Here is an 18,103-nt window from a genome sequence, read left to right on the forward strand (position 1 = left end):
ACACTTGTTTAAGCAAACGCTGGGGTGTCTCCATTCGCAAACAGTTATACACTCCTGGAAATTGAAATAAGAACACCGTGAATTCATTGTCCCAGGAAGGGGAAACTTTATTGACACATTCCTGGGGTCAGATACATCACATGATCACACTGACAGAACCACAGGCACATAGACACAGGCAACAGAGCATGCACAATGTCGGCACTAGTACAGTGTATATCCACCTTTCGCAGCAATGCAGGCTGCTATTCTCCCATGGAGACGATCGTAGAGATGCTGGATGTAGTCCTGTGGAACGGCTTGCCATGCCATTTCCACCTGGCGCCTCAGTTGGACCAGCGTTCGTGCTGGACGTGCAGACCGCGTGAGACGACGCTTCATCCAGTCACAAACATGCTCAATGGGGGACAGATCCGGAGATCTTGCTGGCCAGGTTAGTTGACTTACACCTTCTAGAGCACGTTGGGTGGCACGGGATACATGCGGACGTGCATTGTCCTGTTGGAACAGCAAGTTCCCTTGCCGGTCTAGGAATGGTAGAACGATGGGTTCGATGACGGTTTGGATGTACCGTGCACTATTCAGTGTCCCCTCGACGATCACCAGTGGTGTACGGCCAGTGTAGGAGATCGCTCCCCACACCATGATGCCGGGTGTTGGCCCTGTGTGCCTCGGTCGTATGCAGTCCTGATTGTGGCGCTCACCTGCACGGCGCCAAACACGCATACGACCATCATTGGCACCAAGGCAGAAGCGATTCTCATCGCTGAAGACGACACGTCTCCATTCGTCCCTCCATTCACGCCTGTCGCGACACCACTGGAGGCGGGCTGCACGATGTTGGGGCGTGAGCGGAAGACGGCCTAACGGTGTGAGGGACTGTAGCCCAGCTTCATGGAGACAGTTGCGAATGGTCCTCGCCGATACCCCAGGAGCAACAGTGTCCCTAATTTGCTGGGATGTGGCGGTGCGGTCCCCTACGGCACTGCGTAGGATCCTACGGTCTTGGCGTGCATCCGTGCGTCGCTGCGGTCCGGTCCCAGGTCGACGGGCACGTGCTCCTTCCGCCGACCACAGGCGACAACATCGATGTACTGTGGAGAACTCACGCCCCACGTGTTGAGCAATTCGGCAGTACGTCCACCCGGCCTCCCGCATGCCCACTATACGCCCTCGCTCAAAGTCCGTCAACTGCACATACGGTTCACGTCCACGCTGTCGCGGCATGCTACCAGTGTTAAAGACTGCGATGGAGCTCCGTATGCCACGGCAAACTGGCTGACACTGACGGCGGCGGTGCACAAATGCTGCGCAGCTAGCGCCATTCGACGGCCAACACCGCGGTTCCTGGTGTGTCCGCTGGGCCGTGCGTGTGATCATTGCTTGTACAGCCCTCTCGCAGTGTCCGGAGCAAGTATGGTGGGTCTGACACACCGGTGTCAATGTGTTCTTTTTTCCATTTCCAGGAGTGTATTCCATATACACACAAAATACGATTCATGGAATTCTCATACATTTGACGAATACGACTTTTTCACCTTTGCACAACTAACATTTGTAGCGACAAGAACCGGCCGCTGTGGCTGAGCGATTCTAGGCGCTTCAGTCCGGAACCGCGCTGCTGCTACGGTCGCAGGTTCAAACCCTGCCTCGGGCATGGATATGTGTTATGTCCTTAGGTTAGTCAGGTTTAAGTAGTTGTAAGTCTAGGGGACTGATGACCTCAGATGTTAAGTCCCGTAGTCTTTAGAGCCATTTGAACCATTTCCAGCGACAAGAAGCTGCGGGATTGTCAATCCGCGGATAGGTATAGACTAGAGTACGATGTCAGGGCGAAAAAAGAAGTAGGTGAAGCTGTAAGAATCTGATTCTATTTTGTGTGTGTGTGTGTGTGTGTGTGTGTGTGTGTGTGTGTGTGTGTTTGTGAAAGCTGCTCTTGAATTATTAAATTACTTGAACTCAGTCCTCCCCATTTCATGCCATCTACAGATCACCTAAGTCGCCAAGATGCCCTGTCGTGAACAATATGAAAACCCAATAATACATTCAAATCTGTCACGAGACACCAAAACCACCAATCCTAAGGAAAGCTATTTGTAATGGTAACCGAAAGAGTGAAATTTATTTTATGAGACACTATAAGGCGGTCTCAAATTCAAAATGGCTTTTGTGCCCGAATGGTTAAATATTCACGTTGCATCGGAACTCGAAATTGAGTCTTTTTTGTCTTCTCTGGGCACAGAATTCAAACAGTAGAGCGTTTCTTGTAACAGACGGAGGTCCACGATCGACTGTCAGCCCGCAACGACGTATGAATCTGTAAGGAAGGTTGCAATCAGTTCAGACTTCTTTGCACAGAAAATATCTGTTTCGATATGAGACTTTGCAGGCTGTTGTTCCTTACTTTTTTTCTCAAACTTATAGTTGGAAATGTTTTGAAGGAAATTCAGAATCTGTAAAGATGTGTAAGTACGGAAAATGTACAACTTGAAACTGTTGGTTGTTTTTATGGCATTTTTTCGTTTTCTTATCATCTGAGGGCGACTAGTTTATGTTAGTGAATCGTACACTGTTTCCACAGCGAATTGCTGCCTCCATCTCGTCGACTGTTTGCAGTACAAAACATTTTCATTGCCTGATTCGTTGAATAGAAGCCACGCTGTTAGCCAACGAACAAGGGGCAGTCGTTTTGCTGCACTAAGGCTGAAGAGGTTCCGCGAGATTTACATTGAATTTTCGCAGTTTTAAAGAGAAATTTTTCTCATGCTAAAGACATATCAACAACAGTCGACATATTATGCACTATAGAAAGCTTACTAGAGAACTTCATTACAAAATATTCAGATATCGTCATAGCATTATCAATACAAAATATTGTATATTTGAGAAGACTAGACCCGCTTTGATGACTGAGTATAAGCGCGCTGTTCAAGAATTCGCTTGCCTCATACTCAGTTCAGAACTTTTTTCCCTTCCTCGGTCCTTTGTTTCGATTTAGCTCAATGCGAAATAAGACATACGTAAAACAATGTAATGATACCATGGAACGGTAGGAATAGAGCAGAGACCAAAATCATATGTCGCGGGGCCGTCCTGTGAAGCAGGTTAAAAAAAAAATTGCAAAAAAAAGTTATTCCGTCAGTATTCGGAAGCTTTGTGGCAGATAACACACCTTCATAAAATTGGTGATAGACTACGTTGCATAAACCTTGATTTGAGGATTAATTTCGATTGGAGTCATATATTTTCTAACAGGTTATAGCAATATTATATACATAAGTAACCCACTCCCTAGGGGTTTTCTAGAAACAGGGAATAAAGATGAACTTTTATAACGTTTTTGACGATAGTGATCGGGCGTAAGGACAACGTTTATACTGATCCTCGACTTAAAAACGGCTGAGTAATAGATAAACGCACCACTCCCGAGGCCTCATCTCTGTTTTGGGAAAGCGTTTCGAATATGGTTTTCGAATTTCCAGAAAACATGTCGAACTAATCGGCCCTAAAAATCACAGAATCTTACTAGTAGCTGTAGTTAATTAATCCATTATATAAGTAATTGTTTTTTTAGAGTAGAAGCTTTCTTAACTTACGTTTTACTAATACGGTTCCTTTACTCTTGGATTTCTATCTAACGCACAATTTCTTTTCTTATCTTCACTGTCATTTACCTTTAAAAACAGAAGCAGGTAAGTATCGAAATCCTATAATCAGTATTGATTCTTCAACACTTTTCTGCTGTGGCACCATTCTGTTTGTGCCACTGCTGTATGGACATGGAATTTTGAAATATGTTAACTCAGACAAATTCTTCGGAAGAACGTTTCCACTTTCTCAATCTCTACCCTTCCACGTGCTTTGTTTTTTTCGTAGTTTTGTTCTTTCCTTGCGCCTCAAGAGACTACTTGTAAACAGTATCGTAGCCTAATGCCTGTTTTCCGAAGCCTGACAAAGAGAGAAAAAAGTGACAAGCATGGAGATTGTCTCTCAACATGTACAGAAAACAAGTCTGCATGAGGCGTTTTGCCACCTCCTCCTACCTACGCTTGTATAACAATACTTAGTTTCGACTCGCTTCCCGCATAGTTGTGTGCGAATAACATAAGCCAGCTCGCTGGCGTATAAAGTGAATTTGGAATGCGCTGAGAATGAACATAATTGCTGGCAAATGCTGTAGCTTGAATGAACAAATGTTGGAAAGTGGAGCAGATTTTTATCGAAATGATCCATTGCAGATGAGAAGGAACAAGGGAGCAGAAACAGAGGGCTCGTGGTACGCATCAGTAAGGCAGACCAGCAAGGAAAGCAGCAGCAGCAACAAGAACAGCAACGACTGCCAAAAAATTTCCCCTCGAAGAGTGACGGGAAGACTGCAGAAGAACTTAAGAAAACGACCACGACTATCACGATCGATCTCGGCTCGCCAGGAACAGCCGAAGACGAGATCAGACCGGCGGAAGCCAAAAGGCCTCCCGTGAAACCGGAGAGGACACGCCGGAAGCAGCAGACAGAAGTCTTGCAGTCTCCGTCGTTGATAATGAAAACGATACGAAACCCCAGTTGCGCCCCGGGCGAGAAAGGCGAAGCCAGCCCGCGCGCCAAGGACGGTGGAGGGGAAAAGACGGAAGAGGAGGCAGTGGCGAGACAGAGGGCGCAGGCGCAGGCGCAGGCGCAGGCGCAGGGCGCGGGCAGCACCCGCAGCCAGCTGGCGGCGCTCAAGGAACTGTACTACAGTGGCGTGGCCAGCGAGGACAGTGCGGACGAGGAGGTGCGCTCCTACATGAGCGCCGGCGGCGACGACTCGGACCGCGCCAGCGAGCTGTCCGGCAGCTGGAGCCGCGTGCGCGCCTTCCGCAACATGAACAAGTACAAGACAGGTACCTACCACTCTCATTACATTCCACAACCCCGCGCCGCGATTTCCTCTCTTGTTACTCAGCGCAGTGACAACGAGACAAACTCTTCCTTGTCCATACAACTGTTGGCATTTATAGTTTACTCGGAGTTAACCTAAAGAGTCTGTTGTCATGTTGCTTGGTTTTTGCATAATTCCCTTCATTCAGGAGAAATAGCAATAGACGTATGGCTGTTTTTAATATGTTTAATCCCCAGTCTAGATCTACATTCAAAATTGTACTCACGATCTGAGCTATTGGGAGCCGGGAGAGACGGGTGGTTGTAAGCAGCTTACATTATGACGAATTGCACTTGAGATGAATATAATAATTCCAATCCCAAAGAAAGCAGGTGTTGACAGATATGAAAATTACCGAACTATCAGTTTAATAAGTCACGGCTGCAAAATACTAACGCTAATTCTTTACAGATGAATGGAAAAATTAGTAGAAGCCCACCTCGGGGAAGATCAGTTTGCATTCCGTAGAAACATTGGAACACGTGAGGCAATACTGACCCTACGACTTACCTTAGAAGCTAGATTGAGGAAAGGCAAACCTACATTTCTAGCATTTGTAGACTTCGATAAAGCTTTTGACAATGTTGGCACGAATACTCTCTTTCAAATTCTGAAGGTGGCAGGGGTAAAACACACGGAGCGAAAGGCTATCTACAATTTGTACAGAAACCAGAGGGCAATTATAAGAGTCGAGGGACATGAAAGGGAAGCAGTGGTTGGGAAGGGAGTGAGACAGGGTTGTAGCCTTTCCCCGATGTTATTCAATCTGTATATTGAGCAAGCAGTGAAGGAAACAAAAGAAAAATTCGGAGTAGGTAGAAGAAATAAAAACTTTGAGGTTTGCCGATGACAATGTAATTCTGTCAGAGACAGCAAAGGACTTGGAAGAGCAGTTGAACGGAATGGATAGTGTCTTGAAAGGAGGATATAAGATGAACATTAACAAAAGCAAAACGAGGATAATGGAATGTAGTCGAATTAAGTCGGGTGATGCTGAGGGAATTAGATTAGGAAATGAGACACTTAAAGTAGTAAAGGAGTTTTGCTATTTGGGGAGCAACACAACTGATGATGGTCGAAGTAGAGAGGATATAAAATGTAGACTGGCAATGGCAAGGAAAGCGTTTCTGAAGAAGAGAAATTTGTTAACATCGAGTATAGATTTAAGTGTCAGGAAGTCGTTTCTGAAAGTATTTGTGTGGAGTGTAGCCATGTATGGAAGTGGACCATGGACGATAAACAGTTTGGACAAGAAGAGAATAGAAACTTTCGAAATGTGGTGCTACAGAAGAATGCTGAAGATTAGATGGGTAGATCACATAACTAATGAGGAGGTATTGAATAGGATTGGGGACAAGAGAAGTTTGTGGCACAACTTGACTAGAAGAAGGGATCGGTTGGTAGGACATGTTCTGTGGCATCAAGGGATCATCAGTTTAGTATTGGAGGGCAGCGTGGAGGGTAAAAATCGTAGAGGGAGACCAAGAGATGAATACACTAAGCAGATTCAGAAAGATGTAGGTTGCAGTAGGTACGGGGAGATGAACAAGCTTGCACAGGATAGAGTAGCATGGAGAGCGGCATCAAAGCAGTCTCACACAACACCACAACAACAACACCACTTGAGATTTCACGACAAATGTTTCCGCGTACTCTTGCTATTATTCAGTATCCATTACGTGGTCCGGATTACTTCAAACTGATACAAAACTGCTACGTCTGCCTGTATCTCGACATCTGGCAGAAAATCCACAAATATTCTGGTCGTACACCAGTTGTAAGACACAATCTGTACCTAGACACTACTAAAGACAGCATCACTAAAGTGAAGTTACTAAACACAGTTTCCCGAAATTCTTTCACCAAAGTAGACGAGTACAAGTACATACCTTTCGTGTAGCGAAGCAGCTTAATTGACTTAATAAAGGCAAGGCCTCCAGTCCATTTTGATTCCTTTCAAAGTATGTTAATACAATAATGGAGAGCAGTATGTCGTCCTGAATGGGGTGACTTCAACAGAAACAAGCGTAACTTCAGGTGTGCCCCAGGGCAGCGTAATAGGTCATCTGCTTTTTACGATATACATAAACGATCTGGTTGATGGTATTGACAGTGGCATTAGACTGTTTGCCGATGATGCTGTAGTCTACGGGAAAATAGTATCACACATAAGTTATGAACAAATCAATGAGGATTTGCAGAAAATAAATGCATGGTGTAATGACTGGCAGTTATCTCTCAATATTAGTAAGTGTAACCTACTGCGTATAACAAGGCGAAAATCCGCATTAATGTACGAGTACAAAATAAATGCCCAGTCTTTGGAAGCGGTAACATCCGTCAAGTACCTGGGTGAAGAGATTGAAAAGACTCAAAGAAGAGCGGCAATATTCGTGACTGGTACATTTAGCCAGCGCGAGAGTGTTACAAATCTCATAGAAAGTTTGAAGTATGATGCACTTGCAAATAGACGACGCGCTAAACGGAAGGGCCTGCTCACTAAATTCCGAAATCCGATCTTCGCCGAGGATGCAGAGCAATATTATTACCACCAACTTTCAAATCGCGCAATGATCATCATTCAAAGATAAGGAAATTAGAACTCGTACTAAGGGCGTTCAAACAGTCGTTTTTCCCTTGTGCGATCCGCGAGTGGAACAGAGGGGGGCAAATATGACTATGGCGCGAATTGTGCCCTCTGCCACACACCGCTTGGTGGCTAGCGAGGTATATATGTAGATGTAAAACTGCATACGTAGCAGTACCTGAAGATTGGAAACTTGCAAGTCACACCAATATCCAAGAATGGAAATAGGAGTTATCTTACGAATTACTGACCTATACCACTCACGTCATTTTGCAGTAGGATTTTGGAACATATGCTCTGTTCCACCATTGTGAGTTACCTCGAAGAAAACGATTTATTGCGAAATAGTCAGCACGGATTCAGAAAATATCGTTCTTGTGAAACATAACTAGCTCTTGGTTCTCACGTAGAAATGAGTGCTATCGACGGAGAATCTCAGATTGATTTCATATTTCTAGATTTCCTAGATTTTGATACCGTTCCTCGTAAGCGACTTACAATCAGACTGCGTACGTATAGAATATAGCTTCAGCTGTGCGGCTGAGTTTGTGAGTTTCTGTCAGAAAGGTCGCAGCACGTAGTAACTGACGGGAAATCATCGAGAAAATATCTGGAGTTCCCCAAGGAAGTGTTAACAGTCCCTTTGTTGTTCTTAATCTATATAAAAGATTTAGGAGATAATCCGAGCAGCCCTCTTAGTACTAGAAGATGACGCTGTCATTTACCTTGTAGTGCAGTCATCGAAAGATCAAAATCAATTGCAAAATGACTTAAACACCATATCTGCATGGTGCAATAAATGGGAACTTCCTCTGAATAAGGAAAACTGTAAGGTCATGCACATAAGTACTAAAAAATCCGTTAAATTTCTGTTACATGGTAAATCAAGCAAATCTAGAGGTGTCAGTTCAACTTAATACCTAGGAATTTGCAAGTACGAAGAACTTAATTCAAACGATCACACAGTTAACGTTGTGGGGAAGGCAAACCAAAGACTGCGTTATACTGGTGGAAATAAGTTGATAAAGGAGCAGGAGCGTAATATCTGCGCCCTTCAGATGCAGTTACAAAACGCAAAGGAGGAACTAGAGAGGATGAGCAGGGTGAAAGGGGCTAGGGGTAAGATGTAGTTGGTAACCTAGAAAAGATAGTTCCTTAAACAGGTGGCAAAAATGTGTACTTTGTGCAAATACACTCCTGGAAATGGAAAAAAGAACACATTGACACCGGTGTGTCAGACCCACCATACTTGCTCCGGACACTGCGAGAGGGCTGTACAAGCAATGATCACACGCACGGCACAGCGGACACACCAGGAACCGCGGTGTTGGCCGTCGAATGGCGCTAGCTGCGCAGCATTTGTGCACCGCCGCCGTCAGTGTCAGCCAGTTTGCCGTGGCATACGGAGCTCCATCGCAGTCTTTAACACTGGTAGCATGCCGCGACAGCGTGGACGTGAACCGTATGTGTAGTTGACAGACTTTGAGGGAGGGCGTATAGTGGGCATGCGGGAGGCCGGGTGGACGTACCGCCGAATTGCTCAACACGTGGGGCGTGAGGTCTCCACAGTACATCGATGTTGTCGCCAGTGGTCGGCGGAATGTGCACGTGCCCGTCGACCTGGGACCGGACCGCAGCGACGCACGGATGCACGCCAAGACCGTAGGATCCTACGCAGTGCCGTAGGGGACCGCACCGCCACTTCCCAGCAAATTAGGGACACTGTTGCTCCTGGGGTATCGGCGAGGACCATTCGCAACCGTCTCCACGAAGCTGGGCTACGGTCCCGCACACCGTTAGGCCGTCTTCCGCTCACGCCCCAACATCGTGCAGCCCGCTTCCAGTGGTGTCGCGACAGGCGTGAATGGAGGGACGAATAGAGACGTGTCGTCTTCAGCGATGAGAGTCGCTTCTGCCTTGGTGCCAATGATGGTCGTATGCGTGTCTGGCGCCGTGCAGGTGAGCGCCACAATCAGGACTGCATACGACCGAGGCACACAGGGCCAACACCCGGCATCATGGTGTGGGGAGCGATCTCCTACACTGGCCGTACACCACTGGTGATCGTCGAGGGGACACTGAATAGTGCACGGTACATCCAAACCGTCATCGAACCCATCGTTCTACCATTCCTAGACCGGCAAGGGAACTTGCTGTTCCAACAGGACAATGCACGTCCGCATGTATCCCGTGCCACCCAACGTGCTCTAGAAGGTGTAAGTCAACTACCCTGGCCAGCAAGATCTCCGGATCTGTCCCCCATTGAGCATGTTTGGGACTGGATGAAGCGTCGTCTCACGCGGCCTGCACGTCCAGCACGAACGCTGGTCCAACTGAGGCGCCAGGTGGAAATGGCATGGCAAGCCGTTCCACAGGACTACATCCAGCATCTCTACGATCGTCTCCATGGGAGAATAGCAGCCTGCATTGCTGCGAAAGGTGGATATACACTGTACTAGTGTCGACATTGTGCATGCTCTGTTGCCTGTGTCTATGTGCCTGTGGTTCTGTCAGTGTGACCATGTGATGTATCTGACCCCAGGAATGTGTCAATAAAGTTTCCCCTTCCTGGGACAATGAATTCACGGTGTTCTTATTTCAATTTCCAGGAGTGTATTTCTGCGTCATGATCGGCCTCATCTTAGTGTTGCTGTAATGCATGTTAACATGGGGCTGGAGACGGCACTGATGGCAGAGAGCATGGCTCACATTGCAATGGTGCCAGTTGAGTCTTCCAGTAGATCGGGTTTCACTAACCATGGCGTGCACCTCAGTAGGTATGGTAAGGGGAGGCTGGCAAAGTTATAGGTGACAGGTAGTGGGCGGTGGTGGGATCACTCATCGAAAAATTCCTGTAGTAGTTGGTGTTAGAGCGGCACCTTTTTTTTAAAATTGAAGTCTGCTGATAGGTATCCCTGCTTAAAAGAAGTCTCTCTAACGAAGGAATCACCTTCAAAAGAGATCAGGTATCCATGTAGTGAAGGAATTAGAATATTTCATCTAAGCATACTGAAGACCAAAAGAGACTGATACGCCTGCCTAACATCGTGTAGGGCCGCCGCGAGCACGCAGAAGTGTCGCAACACGACGTGGCATGGACTCGACTAATGTCTGCTCTAGTGCTGGAGGGAACTGACACCATGAATCCTGCCGGGCTGTCCATAAATCCGTAATAGTACGGGAGGGTGGAGATCTCTTCTGAACAGCACGTTGCAAGGCATCCCAGATATGCTCAATAATGTTCATGTCTGGGGAGTTTGGTGGCCAGCGGAAGTGTTTAAACTCAGAAGAATGTTACTGGAGCCACTCTGTAGCATTTCTGGACGTGTGGGATGTCGCACGGACCTGCCGGAATTGCCCAAGGCCGTCGGAATTGCGAGCTAACATGCCAAAGATGTTCGGGCCCATATGCGGTTCCTCTTCGTCGAAATGTCTTGGCTCAAATAAGTCTAGCGGTTGAACCGCACGTGTCGCATTACACGCCCTAAATTAGACACTTGTGACCCTTTGGTTAAATTGTCTAGATGGTGCGAAGTTTGCGAAATACAAAGTTAATATGACATATAATGACATTATACTAATGTCGGGAACTAAATTAACGACCCATAAATGATGCAGGCCACACAGTTGCGATTTGGTTAGAATAATGTTTATTCGGAAAGCAAACAAATAGCGAAAGTGGTCGTATTTAGAGTTACTGTTACACTCGAGTGCATATCCATTTGACACAGTTCGATCATTCACAATCTCATCGCGAATTAAAAGTCCATTACTCTATTTCGTTAACTACGCGAAAAGTTAAACGAGTTCACACCAGGCGCGCGGCTGCTCACCGCTCAGAGACTAAGTCCTGCTATACCACACAACGCGAAATTTTCTAAATCGTTTCACTCCCTAGCTACCTAAGGACCGACCGTCCGCTTTCGCGTCTCTACCAGCACTGTACCCTTTGGTGTCTAGACCAAGACTGTCCTGTCCGCTTTCGCGTCTGCACCAGCGCCGCCCCTTTGGCGAATATCCTCGCTCGACTGACTAGTGCAGATTTCTTTCCTGAAGCCGTCCACCAGATTGGCTACAGCTTATTCTACATTATTTTACATTTTAACATATTTAAATAATTAAAGCTTGGCCACTTTCACGTTCTAAATAAAGTAACAATAATATCCATTATCTAATAAACGTTAAATTCTTTTACATAAAACCAATACAATTTCCTTCTTATCTTTGAATGCCACGGCCAGTAACCTTGCACCAATGTGCTTTCTGCTAAATATTTAAAGAACAAAAGTAACTATTATACAATAAACTTTACAACAAATATTCTATTACCTAATGATTCAATAAGGTGTCATTCTGTCATCATTAAATGTGTTTTGTGTGGAGGATATGATAACATGATGATTAACTGAAAATACTGATAATTTAAATTTCTATATCTTTTAAACAAATAAAGCTACAAAGTTGATATTTAGAACATTTGTCATTTTAAGGAAGCGCTTCTATTTGAAATGTCGATCGTTAATTTCGACTAAAGAGTTCAGATTTTTGCGTTCAGGTCTTTGTTACAAAACTTGTTAATTTCACTTTAACAGTAAATCCTAAACCTTTATAGATATGATCAATATTCAAGTTTTATTGGGATCACCATGAAAATTTATGAAGGATGATAGATTAAAATTACTGTCCTCATTCCCTGAATTACTACAGAATTAAATAGTTTTCATAAATGTTTCCCTTTATGACAGATCTTAGGTCCCTGGCCACAAAGGTCTTCTATCGGGTTTCCCTACGACGTAGGTTCTCGTTTGTCTCACTCGCGCGCTGCAGCGTCTAGGCCTCATTCAGCACAATAGACGCCTGTGAATTCCCCCATTTCGCGGCGAATCTGCGTTGTTTGTAGCACACGGTCCTCGACAACAGTGTTCGTTTCACAGTTCGTGAAGGCCGACTCTTTCGGTCATGTATTAAAATGAGAGCGAAATGCTTGTTAACTCTCAGAATGCACAATGGACATGAATGGATGCAGGTGATCGGACAGGATACTTACGTACGTGTCACCTGTCAGAGTTATATCTAGGCGTATCAGGGGTCCCATACCACTCCGACTGCACGCATCCCACATCATTACAGAGCCTCCACCAGCTTGAACTGTCCCCTGCTGACACGCAGAGTCCATGGATTCATGAGGTTGTCTCCACACCCGTACACATCCATCCGCTCGATACAATTTGTAACGAGACTAGACTGACTGGGCAACATGTTTCCAGTCATCAATAGTCCAATTTCGGTGTTGACGGGTCCTGGCGAGACGTAAAGCATTGTGTCGTGCAGTCATCAAGGGTCCACGAATGGGCTTTCGGCGCCAAAAGCCCTTATCGATTATGTTTCGTTGAATGGTTCACACGCTAACATTTGTTGATGGTCCAGCATTGAAATGTGCAGCAATTTGCGGAACGGTCGCACTTCTGTCACGTTGAACAATTCTCTTCAGTCTTCGTTGGTCCCTTTCTTGCAGGATCTTTTTGCAGCCGCAGCGATGTCGGAGATTTGATGTTTTACCGGATTCCTGATATTCACGGTACACTCGTGAAATGGTCGTACGGAAAAATCCCCACTTCATCGCTACCTCGGAGACGCTGTCTCCCATCGCTCGTGCGCCGACTATAGCACCACGTTCAAACTCACTTAAATCTTGATAACCTGTCTTTGTATAAGCATTAACCTATCTAACAACTGCGACAGACACTTGTCGCCTTATATAGGCGTTGCCGACCGCAGCGCCATATTTTGCGTGGTTACATATTCCTGTATTTGAATACGCATGCCTATACCAGTTTCTTTAGCGCTTCTGTGTCTAAGAGGTATTAGAGATAAAGTTAGTTAACTGCTTATAGATGTTGCCTGTGACATTACTGGTATATCGGAGCACCACTTAAATAATTTGAGAATTCAGAGACTTTCTTCACCAGGATACAGATTAGCTGGCTGTTTTTCAAAGTGTTTCGGAGTGGGAGAGTGGTGATGTGCGTAAAAAAACAGCATTCAATTTGAGTCTGTTGACGTGTCATGGCACTTTACTGAACAAGTACTTGAATACTGAGTGGGGACAGTTGAATTTCGCAAAACTAAACTTCTAACTGTTTTTATTTATAGGTCCCCTAATTATGACTTCAGATCATTTATGCTCGAACTTGAGAGGGTTCTTGGTTCAGTTTATAGGAAGTACCAAAATTTAGTTGTATGTGGTGACCTCATTATTAATTTTGTATGTTATTGTGCAAGAAAAAGGACGTTGGAAGATCTCCTAAATTCATATGATGCAGCTTGTGTTTTTCTCCAACCAGGTTGTAGGGGAACAGTAGTACAGCCATAGACAATATTTTTATTCATTATTCATTACTAGATGGGCATTCTGTTAGTTAAAGTGTGAATGGCCTTTCAGACCATGATGCACAAATTTTAATACTAAAAAGTTTTTGTACTCAAACAAATGTTATATATAATTACAAATTATGGAGAGGAGCTAATCTAACGACAATAGAGTTTTTTAAACCTCTTTAAGGGACAAGAGTGGCAGGATGTTTATAGTGCCGATAACATAGATGACAAACACAATGCTTTCCTTAATACGAGGGCAGTTCAATAAGTAATGCAACACATTTTTTTTCTGAAACAGGGGTTGTTTTATTCAGCATTGAAATACACCAGGTTATTCCCCAATATTTTAGCTACACAACACTATTTTTCAACGTAATCTCCGTTCAATGCTACGGCCTTACGCCACCTTGAAATGAGGCCCTGTATGCCTGCACGGTACCATTCCACTGGTCGATGTCGGAGCCAACGTCGTACTGCATCAATAACTTCTTCATCATCCGCGTAGTGCCTCCCACGGATTGCGTCCTTCATTGGGCCAAACATATGGAAATCCGACGGTGCGAGATCGGGGCTGTAGGGTGCATGAGGAAGAACAGTCCACTGAAGTTTTGTGAGCTCCTCTCGGGTGCGAAGCCTTGTGTGAGGTCTTGCGTTGTCATGAAGAAGGAGAAGTTCGTTCAGATTTTTGTGCCTACGAACACGCTGAAGTCGTTTCTTCAATTTCTGAAGAGTAGCACAATACACTTCAGAGTTGATCGTTTGACCGTGGGGAAGGACATCGAACAGAATAACCCCTTCAGCGTCCCAGAAGACTGTAACCATGACTTTACCGGCTGAGGGTATGGGTTTAAACTTTTTCTTGGTAGGGGAGTGGGTGTGGCGCCACTCCATTGATTGCCGTTTTGTTTCAGGTTCGAAGTGATGAACCCATGTTTCATCGCCTGTAAAAATCTTTGACAAGAAATTGTCACCCTCAGCCACAGGACGACCAAGCAATTCCGCACAGATGGTTCTCCTTTGCTCTTTATGGTGTTCGGTTAGACAACGAGGGACACAGCGGGAACAAACCTTTGAATATCCCAACTGGTGAACAATTGTGACAGCACTACCAACAGAGATGTCAAGTTGAGCACTGAGTTGTTTGATGGTGATCCGTCGATCATCTCGAACGAGTGTGTTCGCACGCTCCGCCATTGCAGGAGTCACAGCTGTGCACGGCCGGCCCGCACGCGGGAGATCAGACAGTCTTGCTTGACCTTGCGGCGATGATGACACACGCTTTGCCCAACGACTCACCGTGCTTTTGTCCACTGCCAGATCACCGTAGACATCCTGCAAGCGCCTATGAATATCTGAGATGCCCTGGTTTTCCGCCAAAAGAAACTCGATCACTGCCCGTTGTTGGCAACGCACATCCGTTACAGACGCCATTTTAACAGCTCCGTACTGCGCTGCCACATGTCGGAAGTCAATGAAACTATACGAGACGAAGCGGGAATGTTTGAAAATATTCCACAAGAAATTTCCGGGTTTTTCAACCAATATTGGCCGAGAAAAAAAATGTGTTGCATTACTTATTGAACTGCCCTCGTACATTTCTTGTGTTCTTAGAAAGTTGCTTTCCGTTAGAACGTTCTAAACAGGGCACTAGCAGTAAAAGGCCAACCTAGGTGGCTGAGTAGTGGGATAAGGATATCATGCAGAACAAAGTGGGAATTACATCAAAATGTAAGAAGTACTCAAAATCTAACTACAGTAGCCCGTTACAAACAGTATTACAAGGTGTTTAAAAATGTTATTATGAAGGCAAAAAGTATATGGTAGACAAATAGAATAGCTAATTCACAGAATAAAATTAAAACCATATGGTCAATCGTGAAGGAAGTGTCTGACGAGCAGCACAAGGTCGACGACATAAAGTCATACGTAGTAAAAATGTTTCTGTTACTGATAAATCAGATATATGTACAGTATTTAATAATCACTTTCTGAGCGTTGCTATAATGTCCGGTCTGAGTGGGGCATGGTTAAATAGGAGGAGCCCAAGGAATTACATCTGGAGCAACTCCTGTTCCTTATTTATATAAATGATAGGCTCTCTAGTATTACAGGTATTATAAAATATTTCTGTTTGCTGATGACACTAGCTTGGGGATGTTGTATGCAATGTTGGCACTGTTTTGAATAGTACAGTTCAAGATATAAGTTCATGGCTTGTAGAAAATAAACTAACGCTAAATCACAGTAAGACTCAGTTTTACAGTTTCTAACACACAATTCAACAAAACCCGACGTTTCAATTTCACAGAATTGGCATATGATTAGTGAAACTGAATAGTTCAAATTTCTAGATGTTCAGATAGCTAGCAAATGGCCGTGGAAAGTCCACGTTCAGGATCTTGTTCAAAGATTTAATGCTGCCATTTTTACTATTCGAACAGTATCTGAAGTAAGTGATAGTTCGACACGAAAAGTAGTCTACTTTGCTCATTTTCATTCGCTTATGACGAATGTTATTATATTTTGGGGTAACTCTTCCTACTCTCCAAGGATATTTTTGCCTCAGAAACGGGCGGTTAGAGCAATATGTGGTGTAAGTTCGCGAACCTCTTGTAGACCCCTGTTCATTAGTCTGGGTATTCTGACATTGGCTTCTCAATATATATGTTCATTAATGTCGTTTCTTGTTAACAATACCAGCTTATTCCCAAGAATTAGCAGCTTTCATTCAGTTAATACCAGGGAAAAATCCAATCCGCATTTGGAGCGCACTTCCTTGACTCTTGTGCAGAAAGACGTGCAGTATACTGCTGCATCCACTTTCAATAAGCTACCACAAGAATTCAAAAATCTGACCAGTAATCCATGCGGTTTCAAAACTAAACTGAAGAGTTTCCTCATGGGCCACTGTTTCTATTCTGTCGATGAGTTCCTTGAAAAATTAAGCTGATTACTGTGTTATATTGTTGATTGCGTTTACTTAAACTTATGGCTTCTTAGTTTTTTGAATTCGTAAGCATTTTATTTTATCTGTTATTACTTTTATGTTTTAATTTCATGTACTGATACATACTATAACCTTGGACATTTGCTCCTCAGTTTGACCCCACGGAACTTGACATGTAAAATAAAATTAAAAAATAACACTTCGAAGATGCAACTAAAGAGACTGCCTACATTACGTTTGTCTGTTCCTCTGATGGAGTAGTACTGTGCGGTGTGGTATCCTTACCAGACAGTGTTGATGGAAGATACGAAAACGTGCAAAGAAATAAGGGAAGTGTGTCACGGGCATGATAAGCGAGCTGGACTAGTAGTCAGTAGAACAAATACGTTTTTCGTTGCGGCGAGATCTTTTCACGAAATTTCCATCACCAACTTTCTCCTCTCATGCGAAAATGTTTTATTAACACTAGTCTACGTAGGTAGAAATGATCATCGTAATAAAATAACAGAAATCAGAGCTCTTACGGAGAGATTTAACGGTTCATTTTTCTCACGCGCTGTTAGAGAATAGTACGACAGAGAAAGTATATGAAGGTGATTCGGAGAACCTTCTGCCACACACTTAATTGTGAACTGCAGAGCAGTCATGTAGATGTGGACATGGCGAGGCAGGATTCGAATTCGGTTTGTGAAGATAATTTTTTCTAGGGTAGAGAGGGGAAGGGGACAATCGCCCTCCCCCTCCCCGCTGGATTCCGCCATGTCTTTGTGTACATCTAAATATGTACTGTGTATGCCACATTATTATGTGCGGTGGGGAGTACTTTGAGCAGCACTACTACCTCTTTCCTCTTTCATGTTCCAATGACAACTGGCGTGCGTGATGAACGAGTGTTGGTAAACCGTCGTGCAGCCAGATGGAGTCGCGATGAGGAGGCCTTGGTCACCTGTTACTGGCAAATTTTTATGCTAATGGAGTCAGCAGCACTGAAACCTGCATGCCTCTTTATATACATAGACGATTATTTTATTATTTGGCATCATGGAAGTGCGAATTTAAACAGCTTCTTCGAACACCTGAATTCAGTCCACACGAATATCTGCTTCACTATGGAAGTGAAACTTGGTTAGGAGGGAGGTGGATGGTCCACAGGAAGATGCCATTTATAGGTTTTGTATCTTCAGACTGGCAGTTTCCAACATCTGGATCAGCATGCGGGGGTACTTCCTATATTGCTTCACAGGGTTCACGTCATCTCAGGCTCTGAAAGTTT

General features: G+C 44.6%; 1 protein-coding gene across 1 annotated transcript in view; it reads left to right on the forward strand.

The window, feature by feature from the left end:
• The window catches only part of LOC126175785 (uncharacterized), a 635,812-nt gene that overhangs the window by 575,560 nt on the left and 42,149 nt on the right, over positions 1-18,103 (forward strand). The window contains exon 6 of the mRNA XM_049922802.1: positions 4,239-4,880. Within this exon, the coding sequence (XP_049778759.1) occupies positions 4,239-4,880 (642 nt within the window). The remainder of the gene's footprint in view (positions 1-4,238; positions 4,881-18,103) is intronic.

Source organism: Schistocerca cancellata, chromosome 1 (assembly GCF_023864275.1).
Source record: "Schistocerca cancellata isolate TAMUIC-IGC-003103 chromosome 1, iqSchCanc2.1, whole genome shotgun sequence".
Lineage (NCBI taxonomy): Eukaryota > Metazoa > Arthropoda > Insecta > Orthoptera > Acrididae > Schistocerca > Schistocerca cancellata.